General features: G+C 45.1%; 1 protein-coding gene across 1 annotated transcript in view; it reads left to right on the top strand.

Moving 5' to 3' along the window:
* Positions 1–7959: 7959 nt before the first annotated feature.
* LOC131266891 (uncharacterized) overlaps positions 7960–18719 on the top strand; it is a 34824-nt gene continuing 24064 nt past the window's right edge. Inside the window, exons 1-5 of the mRNA XM_058269572.1 lie at positions 7960–8102; positions 17274–17366; positions 17469–17686; positions 17763–17912; positions 18222–18308. Of these exons, the coding sequence (XP_058125555.1) occupies positions 7960–8102; positions 17274–17366; positions 17469–17686; positions 17763–17912; positions 18222–18308 (691 nt within the window). The remainder of the gene's footprint in view (positions 8103–17273; positions 17367–17468; positions 17687–17762; positions 17913–18221; positions 18309–18719) is intronic.

The raw sequence follows: 18719 nt of genomic DNA, 5'->3' as shown, positions 1-18719 counted from the left end.
ACGCCCATCGACGCGAAGGTTTGCGTCAAGCGGCCCGAGGTGGAAGCTCGCGGTCTGCGAACGATATTTCGGAGGTCGCAGAAGCTGTTCGGCAGTCCACCGGCGTTGACGTGTTTGTGGACGGAGCTTTTTTTGGTTCGTTTTGTTGCGAGGTACTTTCGCGTAAATAGAAGTGCTTTGGTGGCTTAGGCAAAAAGTAAAACAAACATAAAATGAAGAGCGTTTACTGACTGCACAAGAGTGAGTGTAATTCGAGCGTGAAAGTGTTAAACAACGTATCCAAACAGACGGGTACGTTGGAAAAAAACAGGACACCCGAAGGTAGAAGATCGTGCATGTCGAATACGCACACTCGCAAACCCCAAAGGATCACTTAACGCACCGGTGCCAAAGTGTAACATTAGCTCAGAGGTCGCCAAAGTCCGGGAGCTGGGAGCTGTATAAGGCCGGAAAACAAAACATATGACAGTTTAGGCTAAAATCAATTACGATAAATTTCGCAATTCAATTAATGTGTAAAAAATCCTAAAATAGTGCATTTCTTGTTATGTGGTAATACGTGTGATCGGTGACATAAAATTTTTTTTTTTTAAATTGTAGCTGTATATTCTTTTGTATTGCAAATGGTACTAAGATCCACAGACCAACATTTATTCTATAATAAGAAAATTTAAGAAAACTTTGCGATAACATGGTAACACTCTGCTTAAGTAAAGGGTTGACGACCCCTGCAAAATTTTGCTGGAATCTTTCGATCATCCGGATCTGTAGTGCGTTTTACAGATATGTGTGTAGTGAAACCTTTATGAAATGAAAATTAGCAACACTGGACTACCAATCGGTCTCTTATGTGACCGTGACTGATGATCGTGGGTAGGTGACGATCAATTAGCAGAAAGAAGGGTATCTTCCATCACACGATAGTGATCAATTCCAGGGGACGTGAACTGCGATGTGACCTTCGGCAAGAGGAGAACCGAAAAGTGATAAGCTGGACAAACACACGAGGGACGCGAAGAGAAAAGAGAGGGGAAAAGGGGGCCTCCAGATAAAAAACAAGCCGTGCAGAAGACAGCTGTCAAAGATAAACGAGAACGTGTCGGGGCTCATACAGCCCGTCATCGCAACGGCGGGGCCCCAGAGATAGGGACGTACTTCGTAAGGGTGGTTCGTTTGTTTGGAGTTCCGTGTATTACCGCAGTGATCATAATATACGTCGACGCGTGCGTAAAGTGGCCTCCAGTTCTTCCTCTTTGACGTTGATTTGCTTCCGCCGAAGATGCTGCGTCGGCTGATGGCGGCCGCTGACGGTGTGCGAAAAGTGAGCGATACGATCGTTTTTCGGTTAACCCCGCTGGCTGGTGTGGTTGTTCCATTTTTCCGTCGGAAATGAAAAGCACCGCCCCGGGGTGGGGACGAATGCAGGCAGGTCGGAAAAGTCGGACGTTCTCAGCACGAGAGCTGTACGGCCTCTAACCTCAATCCGAAGCGAAGGTTGCGGGTTGCCTCTCGCGGCTCATCAAATGGGTGCGATTCCCGCGTGCGCTTGGAAGATCTGGCCATCTGAGATCGGCCTTCTGGTGGCTTTGGAAAAGCAAATGGAAAAAAACGGGCCGTCCGGCGAAAGGCCACCTGCGCCTCCTTGGATGCAATTTGTCTGGCACCGGGCGGACGGGCCAGAAGTCGGTTAGTCAGTCGGCAGCCCGTCGTCGTCCGGTCGGAGAATGTCAGCGTCGGCGGTGGGGCAAACGATCTTCAAGCCTCATTATTGTATTTAGGTGGAGTTGCGTTAATTTATCTCCCACTCCCGGCCGGTTTCCCTCGATCTGTCGCGGGTGTTGTCGTGTGCCACCGCTTCGCAAAATAAGATCATCTAGATGGATGGATTTTTTTCTGTTTTCTCTAGCTAGTTCTCTTATTGAGTTTTCTTTTTTTAGTTGTGAGATTTTTTTGTTTTTGTTCGTGCCATTTTCTGACCTCCACGCGGGTAAGCTCCTATTTTTCATGCTCGTGACGAAACGTGAGAAAATTGCTAATCGACCGCCGCGACCCTTCCACCTCGGTGCCTAGGAGGAAATGTGCTCCTGTGTGGACGGGTATTCCGCAAATCCACGGCAAGACATCTAATAGAATTACTACAACTAGCGAAACATGTGACGAACGAAGCGGGCGGGAAAAGAAAACTCCTGCAAGTAGAATCGCCGCGATCAGTGCAGCGTTAACTACTCCGATGGTCCTCAGGGGTTCCAGGTTGGCCAGGTTGGAGTTAGTTATTTCCAATCGTCTGCCCGAAGCAGTCGCGCTCGACTTGTGACCGCATCAGAATACGCAACCGGTACTAGTTTAACAGCACCCACACGACGTTGCTTTATCGGTTTTCCGCGTGCTGAAGCAGCAGCTCCCGAGTGTCACGACCGGACCACCGATTATTACCTTCGCACCGTTACCCGGCCTTTCGCTTGTCGATGCTGCGTGCAGGAATGTGCTCGGTAGGGTTGCCTTCTTTAAAAGAAAAAAAAGGTTGGAAATCGGTGGCACAAAACGGTGCCAACAACATTTAATAGAACAATTGTGCCGCGTGTAGTGCGTGACGTGTGTTCCCGAGGAAGCTAAGGTGCAATGCGCAGTGTCGTTGCCACAGTAAACCACCACTAACGTGGACCAGCTTCGGTTATTATTCTACTGGGATGCGTTCTTAACTCGCAAAGAACGAAGAAACAGAGATGCAGTTGTTGCTGGGTGTCTTGTGGTGTGTTGATAATCTTATGTGTAAACATTGACATAATACTTTGAAGCAACGCCGACGTATTAGAACATCTGTTCCGTGTAGTTAAGCGTATTTATTATTTTCTGTTGGTTGTGGTGTTCAAGTTTCCATTACAAATTAAAACCCTCGTTTATTTTATAGAGTTATTATCAATGATGGTTGTCTTATTTTGTGTCGTGAAGTTTAGTGAAAATATATTTTCCCCATTTTTTTTCTTTCAGCCAGCAAAAGAAAATGAATTTAACGTGCAATAGTCTAGTGAAAAGTGTCTTGCAAATACCGGCGTGCACTTCAGTGACATTTTGGGTGGCCTAAAAGCACCTAATATTGGTTTGCAACTGTTTTGGCTCTCTTCCATCGCCAAAATGCTAATCGAACTGTCTAAGTTCAGCGACAAACTGCGCCAGTATCGGCTCATACTGGAAAAGCTGACCGCCGAACAGCCCGACTACCAGCGACGCCGAGAACGATTAAGGTGAGTCTTACGAACAGCTTTTTTTTCAAAAAACCCTATTCAAGGAGCAGGAAATGATAGAATATGCTTGATAGTTTTATTTTTCGCCTTGGGGAAAGGGCAAATAGTTTCAAACGGGGACCGGAATCGTCGAACGGCGAACCGCGTGGTGCAACGATCGATGAGCATCGCGTTGTGCGCCTTTGGGTATGCAATACGCTCAACATTCCAGCGGAGCGCTCAATCGTTGAGACTGCAGGTGGAAATTTTTCGATGCATTTGCGGTGGATTAATGGATTTATGCTGCCGACCCAACTTTGGCATAGAAGAAGATTTATGAGCTTGAAGCGTGACTTCCGGCGCACACTTGATATCGACTACGATGGAGAATAATAATAGCTAAGCACTCGACCGCTTAATGTGAGCCATCTTCTAAACTGATCCGAATGCAAGGGATCGAATTGAGGCATAAAATTTGAATTTTGTGTCAATTTATTCAGAGCCTATTGAAGGGGATTTCGCTTAAATTTTGGTTATATTTATTAAAAAAATAATTCTTGAAAACAAACATTTCGTATGTTATGGGTTTTAGATTAATTTCCACAACATGTGTGACGATTTTGAACGGGTACCTTCCATTTGATAATTAATACATCACATTAGGGTTAGTCCCACCTTTCGACCTAAAGCAAAAGTGTCACTCATCACTTCAAGATAGAAGAAAAATATATTATAGGTTATCTGGTGCCTCTTTGATTATAGGTTATCTACTGCCCGGGGAAGCAATATCATTAAGAAAGACACCAAACACATATAATGATGGAACCAACGAAATAACCTTAGGCTATGTGACATAGCAGGAAAGGGTAAAAACATGCTATTGCTTGGTGTCGGAACCAATTATGTGATCCCTTTCCCGTCGATTTGTTTTCATCGCGTTATTAATAGGAGTTTATTTTCTAACAGTCGGTTTGGCATCGCTGATTTAGAGAGTCTTTTACACTATGTTACGGAGATCTCAGGCCATCTTATGTGTCATGCATATGTTTCACAACTTATCGACCGGCACCTCGGGTGGAGCAGTTGGCAAAAGTGGACATACGGATCCATCCATCATCACACACCAACCAACCCCCATTCCTTCCGTAAACTGATCCTTTTCTGAGACAAAACAAAAAATGGGAACCTCACGCAATCGAGAAAGAAAAGCACCTTGGGCGCACATGTTAGCATAAAACAAACCCACACCCATCGCAGTGCCCCTCCGGGGCAGCACCTTTCGCCTGCCACTTTCGCTCATTTTCAATTCCCAATTAAAAAAGCGAAATGAGCGCGGCCAACGGGTTTTGCCCGAAATCGGATCGAAGCCTGCACCGTATTTCAACGGAACACACATACACGCGTGTTTGTTCAGGGCTGTCGCGGGGACATGCGATTTTCGGAGGTGTAAGACTTCCCAAAAATGAAAAGCCCTGGGCTGGCGAACGAACAATGATGTCGTTGTTGAAGGGCCCTGAACTGAACATACCCCTGAAGGGTAGTTTCTGCCTCAACGGCCTCAACGGTAAATAGCTCAATCAAACGCTCCAAATGTGACAGATCTCCGAAATCGTCCGGTGCACCCGTTTTGCCGGAGGGGGCAGCGCAAGGAATTCACTCGAAGGGAACGTTCCGTGGCCAGCTCGAGCCTCACTGTTTCGGGCCCGGTGGGATCTTTGCGGACGGCCGACGATTGTTTTCTTAAGGTAAGGTCGGCGGCGGATCTTTGTTGCTGGAAAGAGACCACCACGCTCGTGTCCACCACGAGTTTGGGAAGTAAAAGCTACTTTCTGATGCGAACGCTACCCAAGGCGGGTGCGCCTTCGGGGGCCGCTCGATCGCAGCCAATCTGGGGACAGATCGACCTGCGAGATGGCGATCCATCACACGGACGTGGAGCGGTGCACACGCGGTCGGGTTTAAATCATGCACCGAAACCGGTGGCAATGGCAAACAAACATCGACGGCATCAGTCGGCTTGAGCATATCGGCGAGGCAAGTCCCGCTAGTCCTGGTGTCTTGCGTCTTCAGTTCGTCGCAAGTTATAAAGTGTTGTAAAAGCGTGTCGAAGGCAAACGAGTTATTTTTAAAAGCACCCCCCAAATAAACTCATTCGCGAAGGATGCGAATAACAATTGAAGGTATCCGGGAATTCGCCACTCGAAGAGTTCGTGCTCCGCCCGCCCGTTTGTTTGCGGAACCAATTGGTAGTGCCGTTTTCTTCCTTCAGCGAGTTTTTCTCCGGTTGCATGACGTTCAAACGGTGTTAAAAGTGTACATTAGGCTGTATCCCGTAGTGGTAGAAACGGGGGAAACAAAAACAGGCACGCACACCTTCACCCAGTTCCGAGCGAGCAATGGCTGGAAGGTGGAGGTGATAATTTGGAATCACGAACAGATAAGCGCAGGTGTATGGTACAACCTGAGAGGAGTAAGTCGCGACTCGAAGGGCGAGGACCTTGAGGCTCGTTCAGGCCGCACGGCGACGAATTCGTTGCTGCAGTTCGATGCGAAGGCTTGCGCAGGATTGACATCAAAAGTGCAGTGAGAATGTTGGTGTTCATCCTGTTTTAGGTTGAGATATTCAACCTATCGTGAGATCTTTGAAGTGAAGCAACAATCATTAAGCCGTATATCCTTGGGTTTCATTCGACTGCTGTTTCATCGTGACTTTAAATTGGTCCAGAATTAGATAAATTAGTTAGCTTAAGTTGTGATACACAACTCACTCTGCTAGTTCAAATTGTTCTCGTACTTATCATCCCTATTTAGTAAAACACTAATGACATTTCGCGAGTGACGTGAATCATGTGACTTTTTCGCAGTAACGTGGTTATGTATATTTTTTCGCCTTCATTTCAATCGCTCGCGTACCCACAAAACACTTAGCACTTCGTAGATGGTGGTGTAGATTGCATATAGGGGCTCACCGCGACAAGCTTATCTTGCGTTGGCGTCTGGCAGCGAAAAAGGCCCTTCAGTGTCGACAAACATCACGTGCGTACAAGTGTCTCAGCCGGTGGATGTTGGTCGTGGGCGTTGTTATCAGTGAAGCTGGAGCAAAAGATGGTCGTGTCTGTGTTGAAAATTTTAATTAAACTAACGTGTCCCTTACCAATGTATCAAGGTCATCTTTACATCACGAAAAGACAAGAAACCTAAACAGGAATATCGTTACAATAGTTCCTGCATAGGAGTAAATGGTTAATGTTTTAATAAATAACTCCTTTGTCGTAAACACAAGCCGGAACTTCGCCTAGACTAACGTCAAGTGTCCCGTTATCTTGTCTATTTCATTGTATTGCACGAACTTATGACATCAGTCAGAATTCCTCTAGTTACATCATTGTAGACAATTCAAAATCTTAGTTACAAAATATCTGTTTTTCCAGCTTTTGCATTCATTGCTTAAAAGACATGACGTCTAACCGTATGATCCCTTCTTGAACAAAGGCAAGATGAATCACTTTTCCAAAATAAAAGCTCTTATCTTGTTCCTAATCCTTATGCCCTTAACCAATTTAAATCGAATGCAATTTGTTGATCTAGTTTGTTTGTTCTTTTATCAGAAACATTGATGCAACAAATATCAAATGAGCGAGATTAAGGAAATCCTTCGATTGTTATCCTTATCAACTGCGATTAGGCATCGATAACGATGTCCAACAAAATGTAAACCTGCCGGTAGGCACGTTTGTCGTTTTTATTTTCGTATGTTGCACATACACTAATTAAAGTCGTCCAATGCAATCCTTCCAATCGCTTTAACATGACATCATGAGCCGGATGCCATAAAAAACGGTACTCATTTGTCTTATCGGGCTGTTAAATGATTTATTATCTAACCATTGATAGGGTCACTTATACGTTTGTGTTTGAGTTGATTGGAATGTTACTTTAAGTAGTATGAGTTTTTGAATGCAATGTGATAATAAAAGATTTCACTTTAAATTGATTTAAGTTGAACAAGTTAGATTAAGCCAGGTTTAACTGCATTCATCCATCAAGATAACAATTAAAAAAGTGTTCCGAGATACGCTGAAAAATATCACCTCAACGATGGGAAAAGCATGATCACGACCATCTTCAGCATTTTTCCCACCAAGAAGCGACGAAATAAACCAACCTAAGAGCTTCTGACCACTGGTTAATGGTGTTAATGGAATGAAAATCAACAATTTTACAGCTATTTGCGGAATCTCCCATCAATCCCAGTCGCTCGTCCCAAGGTATCATGTTCAAATTAAACCATGTGAGTGTTGACTAGGGACGGTTGATAGGAGTGAAGAAAAAAATGGACAACATCACAATACAAGTTGCGAGTCACTGCGAATTCAATTTAACCACCAGATCGCCGATCTAAGTGTATCGTCATCTTTCCGTTGTCAGATCGGTCTCAAGGGAAACCTGCCGGCTAAAGTGTGGTTGCACGTATACCGGTAAAACAATCGCATCGAAACCGAAACCGTAGCGTGTAAAATAGACAATTAATGTGAAAGTGACGGGATCACCCCCCATCCCTAGTAGTGTCAGTTGAGAAGATCGCCAATGTTGGGAGTGTCGAAAGCGTTCGGGTGACATGAGTCTCGGGGTGTTTGTCCAGTGGAAAAATAATCTTCAACGTTTTTCGAGAAAAAAGGCTTAAAGTAGACACCTTCAGAGTCAGAGGGGTCCGTCTGGATCTCACCCAACCAACGGAATGCTCCCGACGGACCTGTTTCTTGGCAGTCCGGGGCTGCCGGGGTCGACGATGAAGCTGACGCCGGGCGTCGGCATGACGCTGCTCATCGGCGTCGCTGGGAGTATCTTTCTGGTCGCCCAAAGTCACCGATTGCTGCGCAGGTATGATGACATTAGACCGTTTAATGTGAGATGAGTTGTGCGGTGGATTTTCGCATTCTGTGCACAATGCACGTTATGCAATGCAATGTTGTGAATGGTGGTTAACATTGTCTCTTCTTCGATTATTGCATTGGGTGGGAATGATGCATTAAATTGTGTATTTTTTAAAGAAAGATGTATTGTCTCGTCTTGTTCGCTGTTTTCGATTGACACTTTGATTAACATAAAATTAGTGGCGTTTAAATCAGATCATTTATTTCGAAAATGTTGTGACCCAGTTTTGATTCACATTTATTTTTATTTTAAAACGAACAAAATTGCCCAATTGCATAATCTATCTGAATATGATTGTGATCACAAAAGTAATGAATAATTTTCCTTTCAATCGATCCTTGTACGATTGTGTACCTCTTCTCATTTACTTTCCTTTTGAATGTATTTTCATAAATCACACGTGCCAACATTATGCTTTGTGTGTTTCCCCAAAACCCTCCCAAGCCTCCCCGCTCCATTTGCTCCCCCGGCTAAATCATAAACAATCATGACCTTCACCAACGGCAAACAAACGCACTAACGCTTTTCTCCTGAATGTAGCAAAAAAGAAAACTGCTTTTAAATTTTCGTCTCTTCGCAAACAACGATCGGGTGGCAGGGGAGAAGAAAACAAAACGTTACCAACAAAACACACCTGCATGAGAGGGTATAAGTGTGCGACAGTTCCCCAATGGCGAAAAACTAACCGACACCAGCGGACCGGAAGTCATCGGCTAACGGCCACACACATGCGTCTCCAATTGGACACACACGGTGTCCGCTCGCTTGGCTGGACGCAGAAGGTGCGTCGGTGTTCGTTTCCGTCACACATGACGGGAGCCGCAGGTCGGGAAACCGCGCTTTTCCTCCTCGTCGTTCCCTGCCCCCGGTCCATCGGTGCTGGTTGACCACGATCAACGTATTTTGATTGATCGTTTTAATCGTACCGAAGATTGGAAAGAGGAAAAGAAAAATACGCACTTTATTAGCAGCGGTCGGGGTATCTGTTCATCTTGGCTAAAAGATGTTTTAAAACGGGTGGTTATAACCCTAACTGTAAACGATCGTCATTTCACAATCGAAAAGAAAAGGTTCCCTTAGTTTCCCCCAACCACATACAAGAGGGAAAGGGATGGAACGCACTTCTTCTCCGTCACGGGGTAGGTTCGTAGCTGGCCCTAAAGACAGCCACTCAGCACTTTGTCTTGACGTATCAACAATCGGAAATAAAACACCACCCAGATTGAATGGAAAAGAAATTACGTCGGACGGTTTAGGAAAAGCAGCGGGTGGCTACCGAATACAGCTCACGTACGCACAGTTGGACTGTGTTTCCGTCCCCGCACTTTCTAGCACCGCTAACGGAAGCATTGGACCGGCTCAAGACATGGTCGTCCCTTTTGACGATCACTTGGGAAAGTGTATGCAGCGCTCGTCGATTGTGGCCACGCGGCGATCCAGCCCAACATAGTCGAGGTGTCTATTTTATGCTAAAACATGCGCAAACCTTCACGGAGGGCTTTTATTCTAGTCGATGAGGAAGTGCGGAGCTGGAGATGAACAAAAAAAAAACACATCTGCGGGAGGAAAAACGTACACGAACTTGAGTCACGCTGTGCATGTTGGTGTGGTACGTTTTTCCCTCCGTTGATCACCCCCGTGTTTCGCCCCATTTTTCAGACTCACCACCAGAAGGGGAAAAGCGATCCGGAACACAATTTCTTCTGTGGAATAAAAACACGAGCCGACAAGAGAAGAACTATCCAGTTCCGGTGTGCGCAAGCGGGACGGGAAACGTTCTGTAAGCGATCGTGTGCGGGAGGAAACGCGCTGTAACGAAACGGGAAAACAAACCATAAAAAAAGAGCCAGAGGGGAAGAAACAAAGGCACGGTGGACGGGTTGGTCGGCCAATTGCGGGCCGTTCGTTGTTTTCCATAGGGGATGACCATCGGTGCGGGATGGACTGTAGTTTGACGGGTTCGTCGCTTACGCTACCGGGTAGGGCCGAGCAGTCACCGGCTGGCGTTCGTTCTAGACGCAACCTACTCTGCAGGGTGTCCTCAGCAAGCTTAACTTCCGTACGCGCAGACGGGCTTTTCGTTCCTGGTGCCCAGGTGTGGTGGTGTTCGAAAGCGTTACTTCCCCCGTTTTATGGTTCTTTTCCGTTTATGAAAAACGGTTTAAACTTGTGATCTTCAGCGGAAAAAAAGAGTGTGACGCAAAAATGGCCCAGTAAAATATTCCAATGAGATGAATGGCAGTGAAATATCATGCGGAAGGTTGTTGCAGTCGTGATGAGTCGGTTTGTTTTTTGTCTGTGACCAATACTAAAACGAGTGTTCACATTGCAGATCAGTATCTGCCAGCTGCAGTAAAGTGCGAGTGCCGGATGGGAAGCGAAATTTCATAAGTGCTACAGTGATGTGTTCCAAAGGGGTACTAAACCTAACGCTTCTGGTGTAAGCTGCTTTTTTATAACAGTATCTAAGCACAAACCTCGGTCGTTGAACCTCCGTAGAAGTAGTTCATCTAAGTTTAGTCAAGTGTAGATCGTATTTTTTTAGTAAAACCACAACCATTAGTGAGTGTCGTGTTCGGTTTATGTGTGTGTTTTTGTGGTGTACTAGTTGAGAAGCACGCATAGTTTTTTGTTCGTAGTGTAGCAGATTCGTTGGAACCTCTTTCACAACCTTTAGAAAAATAGGTAGTCATGTTGTTTCACTACTAATTCTCCTAACCGATTCACTTATATCTCCGAGAGGTGCAAGGATATACCACAAAAAGGCCAAGGTGTCAAGAAACGTGCACCTTACACCAACTCCGACGCTGACATCACGCGCTCCGTTATCGAATGGGGCCACTTATTTTCTTCGCATTTAATTACCATTTCAACCTGAAGACAACCGTCACGGCTTACGACTGTATCGACGCTGATAATATTTAACGGCTTCGACGACGGCTTCGTCAACGTCACACGTCATTCGGTGTTTGTCGGTTTGATGAATTAAGTAACGCAGCGTCGCCGTTCCGGAAATGGACTTTTACCCATTTCGATTATACAGTTGATTGACCGTCATGCAAAGGGAGTTACAACTGACTGGCGCTGGTTGGAAGTAGTTTGGGTAGTATGTCCGCTTCCTTTCCCTGCATTGTGATGGTAGACATTGGATTGCAAGAACGTGACTGGATCCCAAATTGGATTCAACCGGAGGACGTCATTTTGACTCCGTTCCTTTTCCGGGCAGGGAGAAGCTTCCGAAGGGGCTATGGAAACACAAATTATTACCCAATGCTGGATGCAAAGCATGCAGACACCAACATAAACAGAGGATGGGGAATGACTGGGATTCTTGTTTGGCGTAAGTGTAGCGCCAACCTATTTCCATTGAATGCACCAACACACGCCTCGGATGATCAGTCCAGCACTTGATCATAGAGGGAAACACAAAACCGAGTCATCGATCTACACGATATGCTAATGAAAACGTCAAACCGGAAGAAAACCAGCAGGCAGGCAGAAGTAGAAGAAAATCACACCAAAAAAAGATTACCACCAAATCGAAACACCTTTCTTTATACGGTTTGCCTTTCGGTCGAGCACAATTTCCACCACTGCGAGCAGAATGCATATTCATCGGATGCTTCAGCGTATCCGGTGGGTCGGAAAAGGAATCATTTTCAACCAATTTTGGTGGGCACCGAATAAATTTGTACTTACATTAGAGAGACTTAGAGATAGAGGAAACACAAAACCGACGCACGTTTTGATTCCAAAATACAAGATACTTCATTTTGCACAACATTTAACCAATCCACAACATCAATTTAGCTTACAATTTCGCAACTTCAAATATATAACAAAACAAAACGTGAAAAACAAACTTAATCGATTATCCACGCTCTACAACATCGCGATGGCTGGCTTGAACATGTTTCCACCCCGTTTTGGCAATGCATTTTGCAACAAACTATTTTACCCTTCGTTCGCGTTTTCTAACAACTCAGAAAAGGCATCACCATGACGACGGGCGCGACATACACTTTCTCGCTTCCTCGTTCGACGAGATCGTTTCGGATATACAACTGTGTTTCTTTCTCCTCTTTAACCAGTTTTGTTTTTTAATTATTTTAAACGTCAAATTACAATGAGTTAAACGATGGCTTTAATGTGATGTGTTAGATTATAGGAATAATTTATTTTTAAATTTCATATGCTCCTGTATGTTACGTATGTACATCCCTTGTGCATTCTTTAACACTCGGTTATCTAACATATGGTAAATTCCAATCAGGAGGCAGTTTTTATTATTTATCCAAATCTCCTTGTGATTTTTTTTAAACTTCCCCCTGATTGCATTACGAACAAAAACTAATATTTGTATTTCGGTTTAATGCACTTTTAATCCTCCTGCCTGGTCTTGTTTCACCTAGTACCCATCGATTGCATCTGATATGTTTCAAACATCACAAAAATTCTTTATTTTGCAGCAGCGCACAACATGGATTAACGTCCTATTGTGATGCTGATGACGTGCCGTTCCATCCATGATCCCCGCGGGGATTCGCGAATTAGCTCGGCCAAAGCATTTTCCACGCACCTAACGAGAACGATGATGATAATCAAGCACCCGCTGCTTGTTGTTGTTCGATCGTCATCATCATTCATATAGAAAATTATTCCACTTGGCAACACAATTCGGGCGTATTCAGTTCGAACCGAACGGCGCGTTGGGTAATCGATAGAAAATATGTTAATCCGAGTGCCGTAATTTAATTTTTATTTTTCGTATACACATTGCTATCACTTGTTTTTTTTTATCAACTCCATTATTACACATTTACGGCTTTCGCTGTACGCTTCTAGCTTTTAATAATCTGTTAAACTATACAAGCTGCAATAAATACCCCATAACAACACGTCACCAATGCGTCCTTAGAGTCTCACTCTTTGTAGGTTTAAAATAAAAGTTTATCTATATTGCACAGACATATTTTTACCCTATTCCTTACTATACTATTATTGTTGAAATTTTACGCTTCATCACTGGTGTTTGTTTCGTTTTGAAAGCTTCACGAAAGATTTCACTTTTCGGCGTCATTTCTTCAACGCCCCGAATGATGATGGCGAGATGGCGTTGCTAGTCCAAGGGAAGGCGATTTTCCAATTTCCAAGGACATGTGCTCCGTTCCGCGGAGCGTCGTGGCCCGAAAAATGACTTCGCTCGTTTTTCTTTCGTCCATTTTTCGTTTTCACACCCCCGGTTGCTCCTCGCCGGTGCCGTTCAGCAGCACCTCGACGCCGTGCTGTAATCGGTCGATGGGGGGCGTCTGCGAGGAGGCGGGGGCATCTGGCGGGGCGGGGGAAGAGGATGCTGGAGCCGTGGCCACCGTTTCGCCGCCGAAGGACGTCAGGGCGAGCAGCTTGATGAACACGACCTCGGCGGCGCACAGCATGAACAGAAACATAAACACCGCGATGTTGGCCTGCGGTTGATGCGACTGGCCCGGTTGCATCAGCCCCTTCCCGCCGCCACCACCGCCGATCGCCGGCGGGGGCTCGAGGAGCGTCGTCAACGTTTGCACCATAAACACGGTCAGCACCATCGTGTGTGGAGAGGGCCGGATCGGGGTTGGTTGATGAGATGTGGTTCGCGCGGGAAGGTTGAGCGCTTGAGAAGTGCGGCTTGATAGTGTCAATTGCACATTTCCGCTGTTTCAACCACAAACACGCGCTTCCGATGCTCGCTCCTAGCCTTCCCTAGCCAAAGGTCTCGGATGCCAGTCACAACAAACACAGCTTATCACACAATACGCACGCACACAATAAGCCCGTAATTGGTTTCTGGGACGCCTAGCGGCAATTCGCGAATTTAAATGTGAACTGTTACCGGGGATCTACTTGTTGCCATCTACCATTTCCTTGTCCGACTCGCACCGCCGTCTCTTTGTCTCTTATAGCTCGACCCGCGTGTCGTAACGCTCTTAACTCGGTAGACTTATTTTCTTCTTTTGAATTCTCCACTCCGTGCTCGCGACTTGCCAACGATCTACTTTCTCAGTGATCGCACCCGGGTTGGCGACGTTTTTTCCTGGCGTCTTGCGTTCGTTCCGTGGCGCGCGCACAACTGGAACTGGTCGCGTTCGGTCGATCGTTGCCGCATCGAAGCCAAAAGCCAAGCCGGTCCGGTCCACGGCCCCGTGGACCCCGCGATGGATGGGGCGCGCAACGAATACGATCGCGACTGTTGCGTGATACGTGTCCCACTGTAAGCCTCTCTCTCTCTCCCTCGCTCTATCTCTCGCTCCCTTACCTTCTCTAGCTTTCTTCTCCTTCAGTGGTCTGGTCACAACCTCCATTTCCTGTATTCGATCGTCGCTGGTATGTCGACGCAATCCAGACGACGCACTGAAACTGGGTGGCGGGTCGAATGGGGGAGGGAAGGGTGGCTTGGGAGGTATTGGGGATCGCGACCCACGGTCGAAAGTAAAAGTAGCTTATCAGCTGCGAAATTACCGCTTGTCGTCTGCCCCGCGCGTCGTGTTGAATGGGAACGAGGTGGGAGAAAAGAGTGGTTCCATCTGAAACTGCTTCTAGATGTACGGACAAAATCTTCAATGGAAAGAGTAAAGCGATGCAATTGTGCTATTTTTGGGTTTTAAAAACTCATTTTTTTTAGTTTTTATAAGGAACAAAAATGGAAAACTCTGTTGGATGATTTTTGTTTCGATACGTTAAGTTTCCCAACTTTTGGAAATTGAATTCACTCAAAATCACTACACTCTAACTAAAGTTTTGCATGGAATATCATAAATATTGAGTAACCCTACTATAACCTTCGTAGGACACTTTATTTAAAATTGCTTCTTGTTTTTATTTTCTAGAAGCAATCTGTATTTGGTTTATCTTACAAATTGTTCTTAGCTTCTGTTGTTATTGTTTTGTAGAAAGGGTTGTGTCTCATAAAATGGTTTATTTTTGCATTTATATTTCGTTTTATAGAATTCTGGCAGTTAATCATGTCGATAGCAGTTTCATGTAATCTGCACTAATACCCTGCAAGACGCTTTGCCTCATGCTACTCTAAATGCAAATATAAGAAAAGTTAAAAAAAAACCATCTGGGTTATTGTTAGGATTTTATAACGATGCTTGTTGACATTTCCTCTCTAACCGATTTTCTACATTTTTAATAACAATTAATCTTTCATTTGTAAAAATAATGTTCAATCCCAAAAGTATAAAAAGCATACTTACACAAACTTCGAGTTAAACCGAATAGGAATGTTATTTTCTTTTTTCATAAATGACCAACGATGAATGTCCCTTTGATGTTACTCAATCTTAGTGGCTTAGATGTGGTGCGAAAATTTATTCCACTTTTTATCAACCTACAGCCATGTCAAAGGCCATTTGGCACATAAAAAACTAAGGCGTCACATTTTAATTGATCGTTAATCTTGTGACGACATCCCATTAATAGGTTTTGAGTGCATCACATTCACAATCGGGCCGAATTCGGCCGGAAAGCCGATAGGAGGTTTTCTTTGTGCCGTGAAGAGATTGCGCCCACGCGATCCCATGCCCGAGTGGATGTGTGTGTGTGAGCATAACTTCGATAATGAATTGATAAGCAGAGCAGTGATGCCCTGCAAGCTACATAATTGATTGTTTTTGTTTTTGCTAACTCTGAATACCTGTGACTAATTGGCACCTTAGGAGGCACCTCCAAAATCCACCGACCGTGAACGCGACTCATCCCTTGCTAGATAATTTTCCCCGCCAGTAAGTAAGATTACTTTTAACGAATGGGGAAAATTAATTGCATCACGAGTGATTGACCAACGGCTGAAAATAGGGAACTAAGCTATGCAAAAACACTATACACATTCGTACCAGACCTTGTAATCCTTCCCTTCTGGCTCCCTGGAATGTGCAGCTAAACATTCCATTCATCATTCACGGTCAGCGATCGAACATGATGCAGTAAGGTACGATAAAACGCAGTGAGTCGAGAAAGTGTACGACCGATTTAATTGGTTCGCTTCCTCCAACCAATCAGAAGGGAATGAGACGGAAAAAGGTTCAAATTCATTTTTATCTGATGAAATAGAAACATTCCTCCCTTTTCACGCTCGTTAAATTACCACTTGAACACTCAAAAGGAAAGCTAAAAAGATGGGAGTTGAAGGTGTTGAACATATTTCAAAATCTCTAAAGATTCCAATGGTTTGGAGATTTTTAACAAAATAAAATTAAACCTTGATGATGGTTTGATCGATCGAGTGGAAGATGTCTGCCAAGTACTGCGCTAAGTATTAAATTGCTTAAACCATCAAGACTCTTTATTTAGTGGTCGAATTTAAAAATAACCTGTCGCAAATAACGATAAGAAAACAGTTCATAAGCAGTATACACCCCAATTCTTCTGGGATAGGCTCTGAGACATCGTTACCCCATCGATCAACGAAGGTGGAGAGCGTGAATCCTCGAACTAAAACCACCACGCCGTCACGATGATATAACCGACAATGTCGCCGGGCGCATGGAACCGTTTGCCAACCCGCAAGACACCGTTGGCAGCCAATTTCGCGTCCTACCAGGTCTCCCTAAATGCACTGCGAACAGGTTTCCTTCCACCTCGCAACCGAACGACGTCAGCTTCTAGCCGTTGCTACGAATGCAGGGCGCGCTTGAGTGAAGTTCCAAACTTGCGGAATGAATTAATCGAACGGAATTAATGCCCTCAACCGGTCGCAGGGCAGACGGCGAAACAGTTGTGGATGCCATGCATGTCTAATTATTGTCCAGCGAGTGCAAAGCTAGTCCCGTTTACTGGGAAAAGTGAAATGTCACCGCGGACGGATTGATCCAGATGTATTCCAGTGATTCAATTGGATTTAGAGCTGTTCCTCGCTGCAAAAATGCAGTCCCATAAATAAGCCGGATTAGTTCCAGCGAGAGTTTATTAGAATTATTATTTTGTGTTTCATTATTGTTTGCACATAAAGTCTGACAATCAATGTAATATTCATGGCGACAAACATATTTTTGTTTTTAATCAAACAGGATTTTATTCTACATGTACTATAATTTGTATTTTTAATCTGTTTTATTCTATTCTTTTCGTTTATTGCAGTAAACTAAGCCAACGAAGGCGCTCATCACGAAAGCCCGATGTGGCGGAGTGTTACATGTGTAACGCAAACGTCGAACTCGAAAGCACAGACAGGTAGGTACAACCGCTTGGCCGTACCCGAACGAGAACCCCCTTCTAATGTCCAGTTTGTGGTTGTTGTTTTCTTTCTCTCCCCGCTAAATTCAACCGAGCCAGCTTCGCAACATGCCGTGGTTGCGAAAGATTGGTCTGCCGCGGAGAGAACTGCTGCCAGTGGGTGGAATCGATCGGCATCTGGGAATGCACCGGGTGTCAATCGAATCGCGTGATCCAGCAGAAGGCAGGCGAGTGGTTGCTGAATCAGCTGACCGCCCGGCTCCAGCAGCCCGGTCCGGTAGAGCTGAGGGATGGCAATCTGCTCGGTCTTGGCTTGGGTAAGAGCGTGGTTGGTAATCGCACCTATTACCAGTAATACATGTGCCCTTTTCTGTCCGAATCTCATCTCACCAGATGCCGATGACGCCCGCAGTACGAGCAGCTCGACGGTTTCGGCGAACCAGCGCATCAAGGTGCGGGAGTTTATCGAGGAACTGCTGTCGGCCATGCTGCACGGACCGCTAGACGATGTTTCCGTTGGGCAGCTCATGAAACACGAAAGCTGTAAGTGCGCTACAACTATTTTCTTATTTACCGTCGAACACCACGTGGAAATTGAAACACAACCACGCCAAACATTCATTACATTCCCGCGCGCTTGTTGTCGAGCAGTTCAAACAGTCGAGCAAGCAATGATGCAGTGCGGTTTGCATACCTGCAGGCAACTTCACCACCGCATCACTAAATTCACCAAACCACTATTCCGTTTTCTTCGATGGATTGCGGAAATGCATTGCGATTCTTATTTTTAGACCGTTTAACAATCAACAGGCTCATTTGGTCACTCCATTTTTCTTCGTTCACCCCCAACAGATATAAGACTTTTCCGAAAGTTCCACACACGTTTGAGCAGGTGTCTGTACAATCTTGAACTTTCGATACATCACTCACTAATGTCGGGTAAGAGTCTCAAAGCGGATGAGATTTTACGAACAAAATCCACTACAAGGGAGCCTCGGGAAACCCTAGGACACTCCCGATCACCGGTAGCGTTTGTAGCGCACTTCACCACCACCTATCAAATATTTGCATGACAAGTAAAAATTACCGATGTTTTATTAATGTTTCGTGCAAAACACTCTGTGTTCACAATCGGGCCTAACTGTTGTATTGTTCAAAACTCTCGCACAATCAGCTGCACCAAACTCTTCTCCTCCTGTGTGTTTGCCTTCTAGCTCTATCTGCACGCAATACGTACGCAAAATGTATTTTCTTTCCTTCCATGTGTTTCCGTTAATATTCCGGGAGGCTCCACTCCGGTGCCCTTGAGTCAGTGCTCGTTCGTTATCTTGTAATTTTCTCACCTGTTGT

Source organism: Anopheles coustani, chromosome 2 (genome assembly GCF_943734705.1).
Source record: "Anopheles coustani chromosome 2, idAnoCousDA_361_x.2, whole genome shotgun sequence".
Lineage (NCBI taxonomy): Eukaryota > Metazoa > Arthropoda > Insecta > Diptera > Culicidae > Anopheles > Anopheles coustani.
Note: the sequence above shows the minus strand (reverse complement) of the source record. Positions and strands in the feature narration are given on the sequence as shown.